The 18458-nt window shown below is 44.3% G+C and overlaps 1 protein-coding gene across 2 annotated transcripts; it reads left to right on the top strand.

Moving 5' to 3' along the window:
- The first annotated feature begins 11224 nt into the window (after nt 1-11224).
- Nucleotides 11225-16177, top strand: gal (galanin/GMAP prepropeptide). Of its 2 annotated transcripts, XM_030096592.1 has the most exons (7): nt 11225-11290; nt 11407-11487; nt 13420-13474; nt 13934-14005; nt 15762-15848; nt 15933-16004; nt 16074-16177. In XM_030096592.1, the coding sequence occupies exons 2-7, from the start codon at nt 11407-11409 to the stop codon at nt 16133-16135; spliced, it is 429 nt and encodes a 142-aa protein (XP_029952452.1). In that variant the 5' UTR covers nt 11225-11290; the 3' UTR covers nt 16136-16177. The 2 variants fall into 2 exon arrangements, with proteins under 2 accessions (XP_029952452.1, XP_029952453.1); XM_030096593.1 differs by lacking the exon at nt 13934-14005.
- Nucleotides 16178-18458: the final 2281 nt, after the last annotated feature.

Raw genomic sequence — 18458 nt, 5'->3', positions numbered from 1 at the left:
GGGGACAAAATTAACCCAATCTGATTAGAATATTTAATCAAACCTGGATTACCTCCAGATGTGGAGACGTAGCTGCATCTACGCATTGCTCTAGTTTATTTTCTCAGCTTTAATATGTCGCACTGTGATTATATGTTTCTGCTTCATTACATAGCAAATGAAAATAGTTAATCCAGTTAAACCTTATTAAAATCCAAGAAAAAGAAATCATTTCAGATACAATCTAATAAATTAGAAGCCATGTAAGCTTTGACAAAACATGATCAGATTGCAGTTTGCACATTTACTGCAACAGGTTTCAGTTTTTAGTCATATATCATCATGTTAACACCCTGTTTTCAATAACAAGACCTTGAACAACAGTCTGTCTTGTATCAACGTGAGGTCAAAACCTGTAGCGGAGTCAGAGTGGGGGCAAGGGAGCGGTCGCCCCAGGGCCCACAAGGTCATAGGGCCCCGTTTCATGTGATGTGTTCACATTTAATCGGAAATAAATTATTATGATAAAATGTGCAGAGTGTGCGAGAAGGTATACGCATATGATTGTGGGCTCCAATTTACCAATTCTTACATTACGACTGTCCATGAATGCATCAGAGCTGTAAGCCAGCGCTGATTGGCTGTGTGGCATGAACTAGTTTTTTCTTTTGCACTTGATCTGAGCTCTTTGGAGGGAAGTTAAACAGTATGCTAAACACTATGCTAAACACTATGCTCTCCGCTAGCGGTACTACCCAAAACCAACATCGGAGCCACTGGTGAGTCAGTGAAACCTTCAAAAATATTATCTTAATGAGAATGCCGAGGTCTTAAACACCTGCCCATTTGAATGTGCCTTGTGTTGCTCTCAACTATAAGAGAGCGCCGAGTCTATTTTTTTTTCTAATATACGTGAATTCCAAAAGATACAGATAGCTGTGTCTATATCTATCTGAATATATTGTGTAATTTTAGATCAGCTGTGTTCATTTTATATTTAAGCTGTATCAAAGATGGTACATATGTAGCCCGTGACCTTTTAATGTGAGCTTTCAGCACCATGGACAGCGGACGCTCTGAGATTGACACCATAGATCGTTAATATGAATGGATAGAGTTTTCGTGACGTCACCCATAGCGTTCCGTTCCCAAATGCCGTTCTGCAGACTTCAGCGAGTCCAGCAGGACGTCTCCATAATTGAACATTTGAAACCGGATGTAAATGTGATTGGTCCATTCCGTCACGTGACCGCATCACGAGGACAGAGGAGGCTCTGTGATAGGGCGATTTATGCAAAACTTTAACTGGTAATATAAAATCAACAGATGATTTATCTGAAAATCAGAGAATGGTGAAGCCAGCACGGTTGTAGAAACTAGTGATAGAGACCCAAACATGTTCTGAAACCGGGCGCTTTATATGTTTATTTTCACTCAGAAAATCGGCATTTTTGAATGGGTTCCAATTAGACCGGGGCTCTTTTTGAAACCAGCATCATCGCCCCCTGCTGGAATTTCCCCAGAATTACAGCTTTTTTCCACTTCCGCATTATCTTCATGTTTTATGAGCGGAGGTTGGCGCTTGATTGACACCTGTCAGGCTGCATTTGTATGTATGTGTGTGTGCGTGCATATGTATATTTGTTCTTCAGAACAAGTTTGTGAACTGGTTTGTGACTTTATTCTGCTTTCTGAGGCATATAGGTTTTCTTGGCTCAATAAAAGTGAGCATTAGTGTGTTGTAGGATGAGGTATTGTTTGAATGGTAAAATTACTATCATAAGGGCCCATCGAGAATGCTCCGCCCCCTCTGTACTGAGACCCACGCTCCGCCTCTGGTCAAAACTTATTGTTTGCACACATAATCTATACATTTAATCATGTAAAAGTCATTATAAATAAAGCATGACATTAAAATCATGATCAATTTTTAGAATTCAGGTAAATAAAAATTCAGGAACTATTTATTTCTTAGTGGTTCTGCTGAGTTTGCAGAAAAATAATTAAGAAAGTATAAAGAAAGCATGGAGGACATGCAGAATGCAGGCAGGGAAATGGATTGATGGGTGGATGGACAGCTGGGTGGATGGACGGACAAATGCATGGGTGAATGATGGATGGATGGATTGAACTGGAAAAACACTTAATCTGAGAATTTACATATATATTTTACAATTTTTCAGCTGTTACAAGCCTGAAACTATTTGCGCCTAGTTTCATGATATCTGTGATAAAACATGCAGAATTGCCCCCAAATAGACGGTGCTTTCAGTGTGTGTGTATTTTTCAGGTGCTATGATGATAATAATAATGGACACAGGTTCATTCCAATGAGGCTTTTTACATGTGTTACACTTTGTTTACGCAAGAACAATTGGTTCAGAATGGTTTTGTTTCTCTGTTTGCTGCTGAGGCTTACTGTTCATCCACAAACATAAAATCGTATGAGACAGCAAGGAGTTGGATCTGTTGGTGGAGGAAATTGAAAAATGTATTCTGGGAGATTATCTGTCACAATTTCAAAGTGTGACTGACTTCAAACAAAAGTCAGTGTGTGGAAATGTGTCTCACCACAGTAAAAACAGCTGAACCAAACTAAAGGTCAGATCAGGAATGAAAGGATTCAACATGTGGACCGCGGGCCACCAGTTGACCATGTTTGACCTCCTGCTGCAATATGAGTTTTAACTTTTAATGAAAAAGGGAGCCCTGAGAAAATATGAATGGTCTCTCAACTTGTCAACATGCATTTAGTTTCAGGTGAAAAAAACATAACAAATGGTTTATGGGTGAAGTAAGTATTTAAGAATATTTCCAGCTTCTTCTTGCTTCTTTAAGGCAAACTGAACTCTGGTGTCATGTGGTGATCAGGACCAGGCAACACACTGAAGAAAATTTAATGAAGACATCAAGTCAGAATTTAATCTGATCACCATCAGATCTCTGTTAATATTATTTTAAACTTCAAATTTTAAATAAATTTTAAAATAAATAAGTAAGTAAGTAAGTACGTAAATAAATAAATAAATAAATAAATAAATAAATAAATAAATAAATAAAGCAACAATTCAAGGTTGCTGTAGGCCCAATTCTATGGGGCTGCAAGTGGGCCGGACCAGTAGAATAGTGCAATAATAACCTTTAATTTTAAAGTTTAATGGTTTTAGTGTAGAGTATATGTGATTAAAATGTCGATGCATTCACAAAAATAAACAATTAATACCAAAAGTTACCACAATCTCAACATGAAGACAATTTTAATGAAACCTTTTGCTGCAGTGAAATGTCCAGATAAACTTCCCCTACAGTTGCTGAATTATGGGTGTTTTTACAGAATCACCCTGACCCTTTGACCTTTGAGATTCACTCAAGATTCACCAGGCGAGGATGAAGTGCCTGGGGGCGGAAGGACCAGCACAACTCACAGGTTTGCAACCTGGTGAGACGCCGGAGGGGCCAGGCCAGGAGTTACCCCACAGAGCCCAGAACCTCCAAGTCCTGGAGATGTTACCCCAAACATCAAGTCCGAGTGGAGGCGGATCAAGTGGCCTGCAGCAAGTTAGCCCATCTGATGAGCATTTTGAGGAAGAAGATCAGGGTACTGCGGTGTGCTGAGTGGCACAGGAGGCGGCGCCGAGAGAGCCCAGAAACGCGCTGCCTTTATCTCAGACCCTTTCAAGTTTGCAAAGCAGCTGCTGGGTCAAAAGCGAAGCGGCAAGGCGGAGTGCTCTCAGCAAGATCTGGACCATTACATCCTATAAATGTACAGCGATCTGGCAGGAGGGCAGGAATTGGGGGAATGTAAAATCCTAATAGATTCTCGATACCTCAGTCCCGAAAGGTGGAGTCCCCGAAATAGCGGACTGTATGGAACATACGGGTGTGGTGACACAGCTCATAAGGGAGGCCAGGGAAAACAAAGGCAACCTGGCAGTGCTGTGGCTGGATCGGGCAAAAGCTTATGGATCGATGCCCCTCAAGTTGGTTGAGCTCACTTTGGAAAAACATCATGTTCCGTGTCGAGTGCGAGATCTTGTTTCTGATCATTACAACAACTTCAGAATAAGAGTCTCAGCAGCAGTGATTACATCCAGCTGGCACAAGGTGGAACTTGGCATAATAACAGGATGCACTATCTCGGTCATTTTGTTCTCTCTGGCCATGAATATGCTGGTGAAATCTGCTGAACCTGAGTGCAGGGGCCCCAAGTCTAAGTCAGTGCAATGCCAACCTCCCATCTGAGCGTATATGGATGATCTTACGGTGACCACAGAGTCAGTCCCAGGCTGTAGGTGGATCTTACAAGGTCTCCAGAACCTCATGGAATGGGTGTGCATGTGCTTTAAACCTTCTAAGTCAAGGTCAATGGTGCTCAGAAGAGGGAGAGTGGACGACAAGTTCTCCTTAAACATCGCTGGAGTAACAATCCCGTCCATCACTGAGAAGCCAGTTAAGAGCTTAGGCAAGATGTTTGATAGCACAGTGAAGGATATGGTATCCATTAAAACAACCTGCGCTGAGCTGGATGGTTGGCTGAAAGCAGCTGAGCGATCAGGGCTGTCAGGAAGATTTAAGGCCTGGCTGTACCAACATGGGATTCTCCCAAGAATTCTCTGGCCTCTCCTGGTCTATGAAGTGCCTCTGTCAACTGTGGAGACCTTGGAGCAGAAAGTGAGCAGCCATCTCTGAAGATGACTGGGACTCCCCAAGAGCCTCAGCAGCGTTGCGCTCTATGGCAACATCAGCATACTACACCTGCCACTGAAATCTCTTGAGGAGGAATTCAAGGTGACTAAGACCAGAGCTCTGCTGCAGTATAAAGACTCTAGGGACCCAAAGGTTTCAAATGGCTTGCCAATGGCTTGACAGAAAGTCCATCGTGTGCATTGTGCTCCAAGCGGGGACCACTAGAGCACATCCTAGCAGTTGTGCGAAAGCACTGGGGGAAGGCCGCTACAGGTGGAGACATGACCAGGTCCTCAAAAGCATTGCAGAAGCCATTCCCCAATGGCCTCTGTGATGCTTTTGAGGACCTGGTGAAGTCGAGACGCTCCCAGCCTGTCAAGAAGATCATGTCCTTTGTAAAGGCTGGAGAAAAGAAGGCGCTCAAGACGAGAACTTCACCAGGTGTTCTGACCACTGCAAATGACTGGCAGACATTGGTGGACCTGCAGAAACAACTGAAGTTCCCAAGTCACATTGTGAGCACCAGCCTGAGGCTGGACATCGTCATCTTCTCCGAGTCCACAAAACAGGTCATTATGCTGGAGCTGACTGTCCCTTGGGAAGATCGTCTGGACGAGGCCTTTGAAAGAAAGCTCGCCAAATACGAGGGTCTGGTAAGCAGCTGCCAGCAGGCAGGATGGTGAGCAAGATGCCTCCCTATTGAGGTGGGATGCAGGGGCTTTACTGCCAGATCTCTGTCCAGAGCCTTCAGCATTCTGGGCATTGTTGGAAGGTGGAAAGAAGTTGCCCTCTGCAAAACCACATAGGCAGCAGAAAAAGCCTCAAGATGGCTGTGGTTAAGAAGAGGGGACCCATGGGGGGTAGAGTAGTTAGGTAGCCATCTGGTCACAAGCTGGGGCCTGATCACCCTCAGCTGGGTCGCCTGGAGGAGGGCGTATGATGCTGAAAGACCCGAAACGCTCGATGAATCCAGGAACATCACTGAAGATGTAACCAGAATATAGCTTGCCCGTTAACGGCGGTAATGTGCTGTGTTATCGTGAGACTGTTATCGCGCAAGAAAAAAAATGTTGCTGTTAATCTATGCTTTTCAAAGTTGGGTCTGGGAGCTTGGTCTACATATGCAAGCTATGCAATTCACTTTGATATATTTTAGTGTGGATATATGCCTGGCCCAGCCTGGCTGAAAAATGCTGTGGGGGGTGTGAACAAGCCGAACCTGTCCTGCGCTCTGAGAGTCACACCGCGCTCCAGCTGAGCGTCAAAAAAGCACACACACGGTTTTAGCGGTGAAACATGGTCCATTCCTCATTATTTGCCATATTGAACTCGGTCGAATTATCAGAAAAATCACAAGAAAAAGGCTGGTATAAGGCAAAAACTGAAATCAGGAGTGCAAATACGTGGCCGTACAAGGGGCGCCCCGACGCTCCGTGCTCCGCGTTCGCTCTGCACCGCTGTGATGGTCCGCATGGTGTGATGAGCACCGCACTGCTTGGCATTGCTCGGCATCGCTTCACACAGGTCCATTCAGACCTCTGGGACTGGAGGTCCTCCAGATACACGTGAGTCCATTCAGTTTCTTTAGATATTCTTGAAAATCAGAGCCGGCCCTACCACTAAGTGGATTAAGCGCCTGCTTAGAGCCCCGCGGCCACTAGGGGGGCGCCCACACAATGGCTGTCCGTCACTCTGCTGTCTGCTACCTTCTTGTCAGCATCAATATAAGTTGACTCAGCATGTATGATCAGTCAGCATCACCTGCACCGTATTTCAGCAACATGTCGAAGCAGTCTCTCCGGGGCACAGAAGATGAAGAAAAAAAAGATTGAAGAAAGAAGCAAACAAGCTCAAGGTAAAGTCGATGAAAGCAACTTTTAACACGCAGCAGGATGATTCACTGTTTGCGGTAAAATGCCTCCATTTTTATTACATTCGCTTGAAAACATGTAGCTCGTGCGAGCTAACTAGCTCCAGCTAACTATCAATCCATCCATCCATCCATTATCTATACCAGTGGTACTCAACAGGGTCCAGAAAGAGCCGTGGTGGCTGCTGGTTTTTGTTCCAACCAAGCAAGAGCAGCTAGACTCCACCTATTTCACCAAGTCTACAGGTGGACTCAAATGAGGAAATGGGTGGAGTCCAACCAAACAGAAGCACATCAGACTCCACCCATTTCCTCAAGTGAGTCCGAGGGAGTCTGCCCAACCAGTCCACATGTGTTTTGTGGATTTGGAGAAGGCATTCGGAGAAGGCATTCGGTGTTTTGTGGGGGGTGCTCCGAAAATACGGACTCCGTGGCCCCTTGTTAAGGGCCGTCTGGTCTCTGAATGACCAAAGCAGGAGCCTGGTTCGCATTGCTGGCAGTAAGTCGGACCTGTTCCCGGTGCATGTTGGACTTCGGCAGGGCTGCCCTTTGTCACCGGTTCTGTTCATAATCTTTATGGACAGAATTTCTAGGTGCAGCCAGGGGCCGGAGGGGGTCCAGTTCGGGGACCACAGGATTTCATCTTTGCTTTTTGCAGATGATGTTGTCCTGTTGGCTTCATCAAACCTGGATCTGCAGCATGCAATGGGACGGTTCGCAGCCGAGTGTGAAGCGACAGGGATGAGGACCAGCACCTCCAAATCCGAGGCCATGGTCCTCAACCGGAAGAAGGTGGCCTGCCCTCTCCAGGTTGGTGGAGAGACCCTAGCCCAAGTGGAGGAGTTTAAGTATCTTGGGGTTTTGTTCACGGGTGGGGGATGGATGGCGCGTGAGATTGACAGGCAGATCGGTGCAGCGGCTGCAGTGATTCGGTCGTTGTATCGGTCTGTTGTGGTGAAGAAGGAGCTAAGCCGAAAGGCAAAGCTCTCGATTTACCGGTCAATCTATGTTCCCACCCTCACCTATAGTCCTGAACTTTGAGTCATGACCGAAAGGACAAGATCCTGGATACAAGCGGCTGAAATGAGCTTCCTCCGTAGGGTGGCTGGGCGCTCCCTTAGAGAGGGTGAGGAGCTCAGTCACCAGGGAGGAGTTAGGAGTAGAGCCGCAATGCCTCCACATCAAGAGGAGCCACTGAGGTGGCTCAGGCACCTCTTTAGGATGCCTCCTGAACGCCTCCCTGGGGAGGTGTGCCGGGCATGTCCCACCGGGACGAGACCCCGGCGAAGACCTAGGACACGCTGGAGAGACCATGTCTCTCAGCTGGCCTGGGAACGCCTTGGGATCCTCCCAGAAGACCTGGACTAAGTGTCGGGGGACAGGGAAGTCTGGGCATCTCTACCGGTCCTGGATAAGCGGTGGAAGAAGGATGGACGGAACATTTGAAAACAAAAAGAATATACTAAATGTTTTTGTGTTTCCCTCAAACAGGCCCTTCATCGTCCCACACTGAAGCCGAGTCATCCTCCTGTCATGACTGCTCCACAGCTACTATGGAGCGGGTTTGCTTTGCTGTTTACTTCTCCCCTTCTGTCTGCAGGTGAGCAGGCTGTGGTGTGGGCGGTTCAATCACCTAATTGGAGTCACCTGTTCGGAGAGTGGTCTCGTCTGTTCCACCTGCTCCTCTGTCTATTTAAGCTGGCTGCAGTCCACTCTCCAATGCCGGACCGTTGAACTCCCTGAGTCAGTTTGTACCAGAGTTTCTGTGTGTCAAGCCTTCAGTCCTTGCTACAACTGACCCCGTTTCTTCTCTTCTTCAGCCTGGACCACCTCTGTCTATTCTCTCGCCTGCCACCCTGCTCACCTGGCTGCTCTGGAGCTCGGTAACCCCCGGACTCGTTTCCCCGGACCGTATCTCTGCCTTTCAGCTGCTGGAGAAGCAGCACCTGTCTCTGACCCATCCTGGCTGCTGAGACTGCAGCACCTCGTTGTCCCCGCCTCGGCCCTCGGACTTATTCCAGTTTACCATCTGCTAAATAAACCTGTTTCACTCATGATCTGTGTCTGGTCGCCTTCTGCACCTGAGCCTCCATCTCACGCACCGTAAAGCTGCATTCACACTGCCAAATGCTTTCCTCGTTTTTACGTCCAAATATAATTGAAAACAATGGAGAATGCGCGTGTTGCAACAACGCATCATCAGTAGGGTAAAACTAACCTGTCTCACGACGGTCTAATCCCAGCTCACGTTCCCTATTAGTGGGTGAACAATCCAACGCTTGGTGAATTCTGCTTCACAATGATAGGAAGAGCCGACATCGAAGGATCAAAAAGCGACGTCGCTATGAACGCTTATCTGTACTCATGCTGAAAATCAAGATCAAGCGAGCTTTTGCCCTTCTGCTCTACTCTCTGACCCTGAAAGGAAATTGTTCAGCCATGTTTGCTTTGTGAAATAACCTTAGACTAAATGAAGAAATGGAGATTTATTTTACTGTTCTCTTCCTCATTAAAGAACCATTTCTAATTTTTATCTGTGCTATTTGCTCTAATTACATTAATTTTAAAGGCGTGTTATTTTATTTCTCTGATGACCCAATTATTTCTATGTAGATGCTTTTATGTTAATTTTTGTTTTGTTTTTTAAAGTTTTTGCTTTTCAATCACAATAGTTAAGACGATAAAACATGGAGCACTGAATTATGGGAGCTTGTACCTGCTGTGAAGAAAGATGAAGAAGTGTGTCCTCTTTAAATGTAGATTTTCTGAATTTACTCCCCATTTAGCCTCTCAGAACCTTTATTTTTATTGGTGGAGTGTAATAAACTGTGTTTTGGTCAGTATGGCGCTGTGAATAAGACACGATGAAGTCACTTGAAGTCCAAATCCTCCTCCTCCTTCATGTTATGGTGAGTTTTTATTTATTTTTTTATTTTTTTGACAGACTTTGATTTGGGATAATTATGGTTACAACTGCTGAACTTAAGCTAAAGAACTTATTTTCATCACGTTATGTTTTCTTTTCTTTCTTCTTTGTAGCAGGTTGGATCGAATTCAATTGGAGAAATGTGTCTTTTCTCCTCCCTCATCCCACTCTGCTCTCCTCTTGGTCCTTTCCATCTTGTCCTCCACACTCTTTCTGATCGTCATAAACCACTCCTTCTGTGTCATCGCTCTCATATCGTCTTGTTTTCTTGATTCTGTGACAGATAATGTCTGGAAAACACCTTGGCCTTCATTTATCAAACGATCTTTCAATCGGGTGTATATCTGAGCGGTGAGCTCATGAACAAAATATTTGACTAAATGTTTTACATATTGTGTAAAACTGCAATGAAAATCAGAATAGAAATTATGAGTGATGCAGCAGCTGGATCCAAACCCTTGGCTGTGACTCCTGGGTTCATTATACGGCATTAGGGCCATAAACCATATTGACTGGCTTTGGTCTACATGTTTGAGATTCAGGTGCTCTGATGGGTCAGTACCAGACCTGGACGAGGAGATCTTGGTGAAGAAAGTAATGAAGTGTCTCTTTCTCTCTGCTTCCAACATCTTCGCTCAGCTCCACCTGCTGCAGCGACCAACAGTGGGAAGCACCACAAAAATGTCAGGATGAGCCAGGAGAGAAGCGGAGTCAACACTCTCCCCCTCCATGAAGCAAAGGACATTTTCACTTATTGGAAACAAAATAATAGCCCCGTTGCCTTCTTGGGTGATTTTGAAAATCTGCAAAGAAAACTCACTTTAGACAAACTAAATGGTTGAATTTCAGATAATGAACGAGTTTAGAGTCTTGCATTGTGGTTACAAAGTAAAGGTACGGATGTACGCACGAGGTTTGTGAACAATTGGAAGCATGTTTGATTTCAGTCCGTGCATATTAATAACCAATAGCACAGCATGGCACTGCAAAGAAAACCCTATCAATGAAAAAATATACATTATACCAAAAATAAGGCCAGATTCTGCAGGGCGTCAAGAGTGATGACTGAAAGTTTCAATAAATTATGATAATTTAACATGCGCATGAGGCACAGTTCCAAGAGTGTCAACCGTTCATAAAGTTCATAAAGTGATAAGTGGTTCATGGGAGTTAATATCATTTGAAACGTTCTGTACTGAGGAGCATTCAGACAGTACAGGAGCTGTTTCTAAACCATGGTCATCGTGTTCATAGAGGGAAAAATGTAACTAATTAGGTTTAGAACAGAATATGGTATATGCTTTTGTGTTTTAACTGTCCATAATTTACATTGTGGGGCCCCCAAAAGGTATCCTGCTTGAGGACCCCAAGATGTCTCGGGCCAGCCCTGTTGAAAATCAGCTGTGAACGCCACAAAGAGAAGAAATGAAGGCAATGAACACAAATCATGCGGAATGGAATTGGTGATCACTGGCATTTAGGATGTACTATCGACATGTGGTCCTTCAGAGACGCATGCAGTAATCACGTTACAGTCACATATCAGATTAGGACCGAGAAGCTATTTTTCTTCCTTTAAAATTCAATCCCAGGTCTCTCAGGGCGACAAAGAAAAATCTGATGACGGCATTATGTGATATTATTGAGTTTCATTGTGGCTGCGCTGGGGATGTGGCCGTCGTGTCTGCAGGAGGGGCTGCTGACGCCAGCCGCCAGCAGCAGGGTCAGCCGGAGGGCCAATAAAAGGTGGAGGGAGTCCTGGATTCATCCCATCACTGCTGCAGACCCGGAGCGCACAGGACGCACAGGACGCACGGAGCAGAGCAAAGGTGAGCCCCGCTCCTGCCCTCCACTGCAGTGAAGCCACGCTTCGTGTGGATAAGATGCGTTCATTTTTAAGGTTTTTATTCATGGTTTTTGTTGTTGTTGTTTTTGTTGTTCTCAGATGCACAGGTGTTTTGGGATTGTTTGCGTGTCGCTCATCTTTTGCGCAGCTCTGTCAGAGAGCATCGGGCTGGTCATCGCGGTAAGGACGCACACCGCACGGCTCACATGGAGGGCTGCAGGACAGAAACATCTGCTCTGTGAGGTCTCAGCCTCAGTAGTTCATATTCCAGTTAGCAAAACTCCTAAAAAGAAAAAAAAGTTGATCAACATCTATTTAAATTAATTAAATCTACTATTAAATTTGATTTATATCAACCAATTTAACTTCAGACTAACTCTTTATGAGACAGCTAGTCTTTTCTGCATTCTAGTTTCCTAAAACTAATTATTATATGTAGATGAAATAACAGGACGCATCATTTTATTAAAGATTATTAAACCTTTTTGAAGACTTGCACTGATCATTTTGTCCCATTTGGAGGCTTTTTTTTATTAAATGCTGAGAAAGAGGCCACAGTGTCTGTTTAGTTGGGCACTTTCTAAAAGATGTAAATTGGAAATAATGTGACTTGGTTGTTTTCCTTATTAAATGGCTTTTTAAAAAGCAAGATATTGTTGGAAATTAAATAACTTTGAGTTCTCTACAAATGGTTCAAACTGTACATTTACCACACAGACTAAAACTATTAAAATTGAAAATGTAAATAATGAATGTGATTTAATTTAAACACATAGAAAAACTAAAGTAATAATAGTTAAATGTGTTTTTGCCATGTGCAGAGGTTAATGATGGCTTTTTTCAGTTTTTATTTAGCTCAGGTGTCAAACATAAGGCCTGTGAGCCAAAACCGGCCCTCCGGAGGGTCTGATCTGGCCTCAGGATGACCTGACAGAGAAATCACTGACTGAACTTTTCTCATGACAGAAAGTCAGATTTTGTAATTCTTTTACAGTTAAAAAGAAAGTAACTGAAGTAACTAGAAAACTAGTTATTCTATTGGTGGATTTAGGATTATGTGAGAGTAGTGATATTATATCTTACTGGCTCTGCCATTTAAAGTGAGATGTTTGTTCCAACCTGAACTTAAAGAGCAGCGATTTCCTGATGGGAGAACAATATCTTTTGATATGAGAGTTCATAAAGTTTAATATTCCACTAAAGCTGCACCACTTGGTGTGAGCTGAAATAGTAATTTGATGTTTGTGAAGCAGCTGTTATGATCTTTGGAACAAAAGAGACTATAGATCAAGATCAGGAAACAAAATCACATTCTCTCAGTTTGGCACAAATTCAGCCCTCCGGACGGGAATAACGTGGAAAAAAATGTTTCAGTTTGTAGCTTCAATCAGGAAAATCACTGAGAAATAGACGAGTCACCCCAGTATTTCATTTAAAGTTCTACAATATTGATTGTAAGAAAAGTTTCCGTTTACTCCCTCATCAAAAAACACACGCTCCGCTCAGAACGGTGCCGTATTATTTTCAGAGGTGTTTTTTAATATTCTGTTCTTGTGTTAATTGCTGAAGTTGAACATGGGTCAGAATTAAAGCACACATATGTACTGTATGGTGTAAAACGTATTTATGCATTCATTAAAATCTGTAAAACACTTTAACGTGATATTACCGGTAATCAGATTACTCGACAGTCCACTGCCTGTTCAGAGACCGATGGATGTAACAGACTCAGTGAGGGAGTTTTGCCTTGATGGCAGTGATTATCTGTGAAAGGCGACAATTTGAACACTACACCCTCCCTGGCAGTTTAGGGTTCATCAATACACGGTTATCTGAAATTGTCCACGGACTTTTTGATCTGTGAAGCAGAGACTAAGGTTCAGGGTCTCTTGCTTTGTTTTATTTAAAGAGATTAAACTTTTGTGTTATGTTGTGGCAAAGAAAAAAGAAGTAAGTGTTTCTTTATTTTTTGAGTCCTCTTGGCTTTAAAATGCCAACTTTATGACCTGAATGAGCTCAACTTGCTCTGGCTGAATCCTGAATCTTAAATCTGGACTCGGATCGGGAGTTTTCGTCCTCGGTCTCACTGCTCCGTGCTTCTGCTTCCCGCAGGCGAAGGAGAAGCGAGGCTGGACTCTGAACAGCGCTGGATACCTGCTGGGTCCCCGTAAGTACTGACAACACACACACACACACACACACACACACACACACACACACACACACACACACACACACACACACACACACACACACACACACACACACACACACACACACAAAAGAGCAGTTCTTTCTTTTCAACTGCTGGCTGAAAATGGTGTCCATATAAGAAAATGGCCCTCGGAGCTCATGCGGTGTGACTGAGAGGTGTCAGTGGGTGTGTGTTTGCGTGTGTCGGTGTGTGTCCTCGCTCCAGTCCACCGTCTCCACTGCGGCTTCTCTCATTATGTCTTTTCAAAATTGGCTCATTACTTTTAGAGGAGACATTAAGCAAGGACTGGGTCCTTACACTCTGTGTGTGTGTGTATGTGCGTGTGTGTGTGCGTCTATGCAAGTGTGGATACGTGTGTGCGTGTGTGTGAAGCTCAGGTAAAGGTTGCTCCTGCCTCATCCTGTGTTTCAGGTCGTATTGATCACCTAATTCAGATAAAGGATTCTCCCAGTGCCAGAGGCAGAGACGAGCTGGTCACTCAATGTAAGATAGAATCTCCTGGCCGCTGCAGGGCCTTGGGCTCAGGCCGCGAATTGCTCTGTCCTCAACATTGTCCGTGTGTCTGCTTCCGCCACCCGTCAGAGGAGGACGTCCGCCGTCGCACCGCTCGGTTTTCATCCCACGGCTGCATTTCCGCCTGCACCGGAGCAAAGACATGCACCGAGAAACAACACAGAACACAACAGAAGAGTGTGTGTGTGTGTGTGTTAGAGCAGCAGCATCACCCACGATCTGCAGTGGCTTTAGATCCAGACCAGCTCCGGTGGCCAAAGTAGGAAACACGCCAGGCGCTGAGTGAGAATAAAACTAGAATGAGCCGGGGCTCTGGACACGCCGGCACTTTCTCCTCCAGATTTTCACTCAAACACATGTAACTGAAATATGACCTGCGGTTTTGGTGTGTGTAGACATTTTCATTTGGATGGTTAATATTATTCTGAGACTATTCTTATTGGGATGGATGGAAAAACGAGCACTTGATAGTAAAAGTTTCAGACCCTGGTGCTCAGTTCATAATTCCAATTCCTGGAGGCGTGGAAGCAGAAGCGGTGGTTTGATAAAACAGCTTGACTTTAAAACACAACGCGCATAAAGAGAGGGCGCAGTTTACTGACTGAAGCATGCTCCAGCTAATGGGGAAGCACTTAAGGTTGGTCAAACACTTCCAGCCTCTCCACGGTTTTCCACTGGAGTCACCTCTGACTGTCACGTAGTGAGAAGACACACACACACACTTTGAATCTCACTGAAAACACTAAATATTCACCTTCAGTAAACTAAACCTGTGCATTTTATGAAACTGTATTGTTGAACTCGTCCCAAAGTGAGAAAAAAAATCCATTAAATCAAAACTCAGTCCAGTTCATACAGATATATTCATCTTTTAGACCTCTTTCCGCTCTGCTCTTTATGTGCTTCAAGGCTGCTGTGGAGGCGGTGTAGCGTCGAGTTTGTCCATGGTAACACTAACCTTCACACACAGTACTACAAGTACTTGTTTACTGAGTGTGTGTTTTCATGAAAGAAATGAACTGACAGCCCCCACTAGTGTCCCGGCACGCTAAAGACATGGAAATCCCTTCGAAACAGCTCCATAAAGTCCACAAATACAAATGACGGCGAGCCAGCTGAGGAAATGTCTCCGCCCACAGCAGCAGCAGCATCTGGCAGTGGAAACTTCAGAAATAAACGCCAACAAGCATCGCATTTCCGTGCGTAGTAATTCAGAAACACTCTGTGTGAAACTCATGACTTTAGGAAGTGTTTTCACAGTCTAATTTTAATCACCGTCAGTGATCACACCACACACACACACACACACACACACTCCCTCCATCATTTCCCGCCCATTCCTCCGCCGCTGTGCCTCCTCTTGCTCTCCTCTCTCTGCTGGATATGGGACTCCATCCTGTGCTTCCTTCATCTCTCTCTGTCGCTGTCCTGCAATTCCACGAGCCAAGCCCTGCAGCTGGTCTGTACAAGTTTGGAAATTGAACCAAACAGTGACAAACCTGATGCTTTGCTGAAATATCCAGATGTCCATTAGCTCCTCTGAAGAGGCTTAGGTAGATGTGTGTGCATCGTGTATGTGTGTGTGCGTCTAACGTCCGATGCAGTGGGATACCTGATCATGTCAGTGTTTTTGTTTTTTAACTGTAGGAATCATTCTTACGCTCAGTTGTTGGTAGTGTGCTGAGTTTGAGCCTGTGAAATGACCCGTGCACTGTTTGGGCTCCAGATGGGATAGATGGACACAGGATGCTGGGGGACAAACCGGGTCTGGCTGGAAAGAGGGACATGGGCCAGGAGGAGGACTTCAGGACAGGTGTGTGTGTGTCTGAAGCTCTCCCTCACACACAGCCGCAGTCACAGTCCGTGCTACAAGCGCCGCCGTGTCGTTTCTCCACAGGTTCCCTCAGAATACCGGATGAAGACGTCATCCACACCGTCATCGACTTCCTGTCTTACCTCAAACTCAAAGGTACGGACGCTCTGCCGGCGGACGGCGTTGTGTCTTTTCTCAGTGATGCCTCCATGTTTGTCCCTCCAGAGATGGGAGCCCTGGACAGCCTGCCTTCCTCCGTCACGTCAGACGAATTGGCCAATCCGTGACGAGCCTTCCCCCGCCCCCCGCCCTCCACCCCCGCCCCCACCGAGTCTGTGTTTGTCCCATTACCGGCTCCGACCAACGGGGCGTCGGCGGATCGGTCCGGGAGCCAGAGGTCTGCCTCCAGTACGAACTCCAGATCTCTCTGCTCTCCTGTACATCAGGACTTCTGCTCCAAACCAACCGCTCGCCGTCGTCTTATCATGCTGTCTTTTGATCTGAGAGAATGGAGTGAAATAAAGTAACAAATGGCACTACAGTCCGGACCGCTTCAGTTACTCTGTTTACTCAGGATGACACATTATGGATAAATGACACAATTGTAACTACAATATAAAAGTCAACAAACACTTGTCAAGAAAGAATTTCACTCTATTTTATTCTATTCTAACATAATAATTTGCTAATGTGGTATAAAAGTAAAAAAAAAAAATCAGTTTAAAAAACTGACTTTATTGTCAGTTCATCAATATTTATGATTCGTATGAAGAATTTATATGAAACTTTCTGTTCAGACCCTTCATGCAATACCATAACAGCACAAAATGTACATTTCCCCATTAAAAGCTGAAACACTGGAACTAAAACAGAAAGAAAACACAACAGAAACGGATCAAATATTCTCAGTTTGCTGCAAATTGGTGTTAAATTTGAAAGTCCAGTAACAATCAGACAATAATAACATCCTTTTTCAAAAGTATAATATTTGCTGAAATGTTTTATTGAGAAATAAGCATTCATCATTTAAAAAAGACAAATCTATGACAATACTGGGTGCTAAATTTGTTTACACCCAAAGAAAGAGACCCTGATCCACATATCAGGTCTGTCAACAAAACACAGCTTCTGACTCACTCTCTCATCTTTTCTGCCTAAATAAAATCACCAGAAACAAAGATTTGTCGAGAATTAATGAACAAAACACACATTTTATGGGTTCAAGTTCTCAACGTGGATCAGAGAGTCAGGTCAGGAGGGCAGAGGTCAAGAGGAAGATGGAGAGAAACACAATCATTCACACCTGCAGCCGATTCAGAGAACCAGAGAACTGATGAAGGAAAACTCTTCATCAAGGTGCTGCTCAGTCTGGAGGGGGGGCAGTCATGTTTGACTTTTCCTGAAACCAGGTGGCCAGTAGGCCAGGTGGCTCATTCCAAAAACTTTCTTCCTTTTCAGAAATTCTACCCGTTTTAGCTTCTTTCCCCCGGTCTGATGTATGGCAGAAACCATGATCACTTCACAGTGTTTTCTGGCCTCCCTCTGCCGTCTGAGTGTTTTCAGCATCTGGGAGAAAAGTACAGTCGGCTTTATGAGACGTAGATGTGATTATATGACACGGATCACTAGTTACCCAGAGTTCTCTGACGTTCCCCTCACACACTCACACACCACAGGGAAACACTTCAGTTTCCTGCTGCAGCGGGTTTTTCCTTCTAAACACCACACCCATTTTAAATGACTTTTAAATGACCTTGAAGGGATTTTAGCAGAGGATATATTTCATTTCTTGTCTTATTTACTGATTTTATTAGTCTTATAATTTTTCATTGTTTAATTCTGCCTTATTTTATGCGCTTATCTTTTATTTATTTATCTGCTTGTCAGAGATCTCCCTCAGCCTCGTATCTAAAGTTCTCTTGTTTCCACTGATTATTGCTTTGAGTTGAGCAGTGAGGCGGCTGTATATGAATGGCTCCTTGTGGGAAAAATAAAGTTTCCTGAATCTGAATCCATCCTTGGAAATGAGATTTTTTTGCAGCAGCAGCAGCAGCAGAGTGAACGTTTCTGCATTTATGTCATTTTCTGAAAAATAAATCTTTGGATTGGAGACGACTGATCAGGAGGTGTCGAGACTTTTCCCGCCTGCCAGATGTCTTCACCCGTTTAAAGGTCAGTTTCACTAACTTATAAAAACAAATGAACCCTTGGCTGACTGCTAAATTAAAATGTAAGTTTTTTTTTCTTTGTGGTGATGCAGAGTATAAATGATGAAACTATATTCTGCATGTTTTTACAGACTCCCCCTGTCAGCATGGCTTTAGGCTAATGCTAGTTTGTTAGCTCTCATGGTGGCATCTTTGAAAAAATCTTAAAAAAATAAACATACAAAAAAAAAACCGATGTTTTCTTTGAAATGTTTACAGTTTGCTTGGCTGTTCGGCCGTATTGGCTCCTCTCGTGGGTCGGTTTTGGCCCCCGGGCCTTATGTGTGACACCGCTGGTCTACAGGATGAAACACCTGCAATCAATGTGAAGTTGGACGGTGATATTGATCTTTATGGAGAAGCTTTAGAATATAAGAACCATCAAAGCGGGGATTTATTTTCA

This window comes from Salarias fasciatus, chromosome 7 (genome assembly GCF_902148845.1).
Source record: "Salarias fasciatus chromosome 7, fSalaFa1.1, whole genome shotgun sequence".
Taxonomy (NCBI): domain Eukaryota; kingdom Metazoa; phylum Chordata; class Actinopteri; order Blenniiformes; family Blenniidae; genus Salarias; species Salarias fasciatus.
The sequence above is the reverse complement of the archived record's forward strand: the minus strand, read 5'-3'. Positions and strand labels throughout refer to the sequence as shown.

Coding starts and splice junctions, on each gene's coding strand:
- gal (XM_030096592.1), top strand. CDS start 11,407: ATGCACAGGTGTTTTGGGATTGTTTGCGTGTCGCTCATCTTTTGCGCA. Junction 11,488..13,419: donor GCATCGGGCTGGTCATCGCG/GTAAGGACGCAC, acceptor TGCTTCCCGCAG/GCGAAGGAGAAGCGAGGCTG. Junction 14,006..15,761: donor AGACGAGCTGGTCACTCAAT/GTAAGATAGAAT, acceptor TTTGGGCTCCAG/ATGGGATAGATGGACACAGG.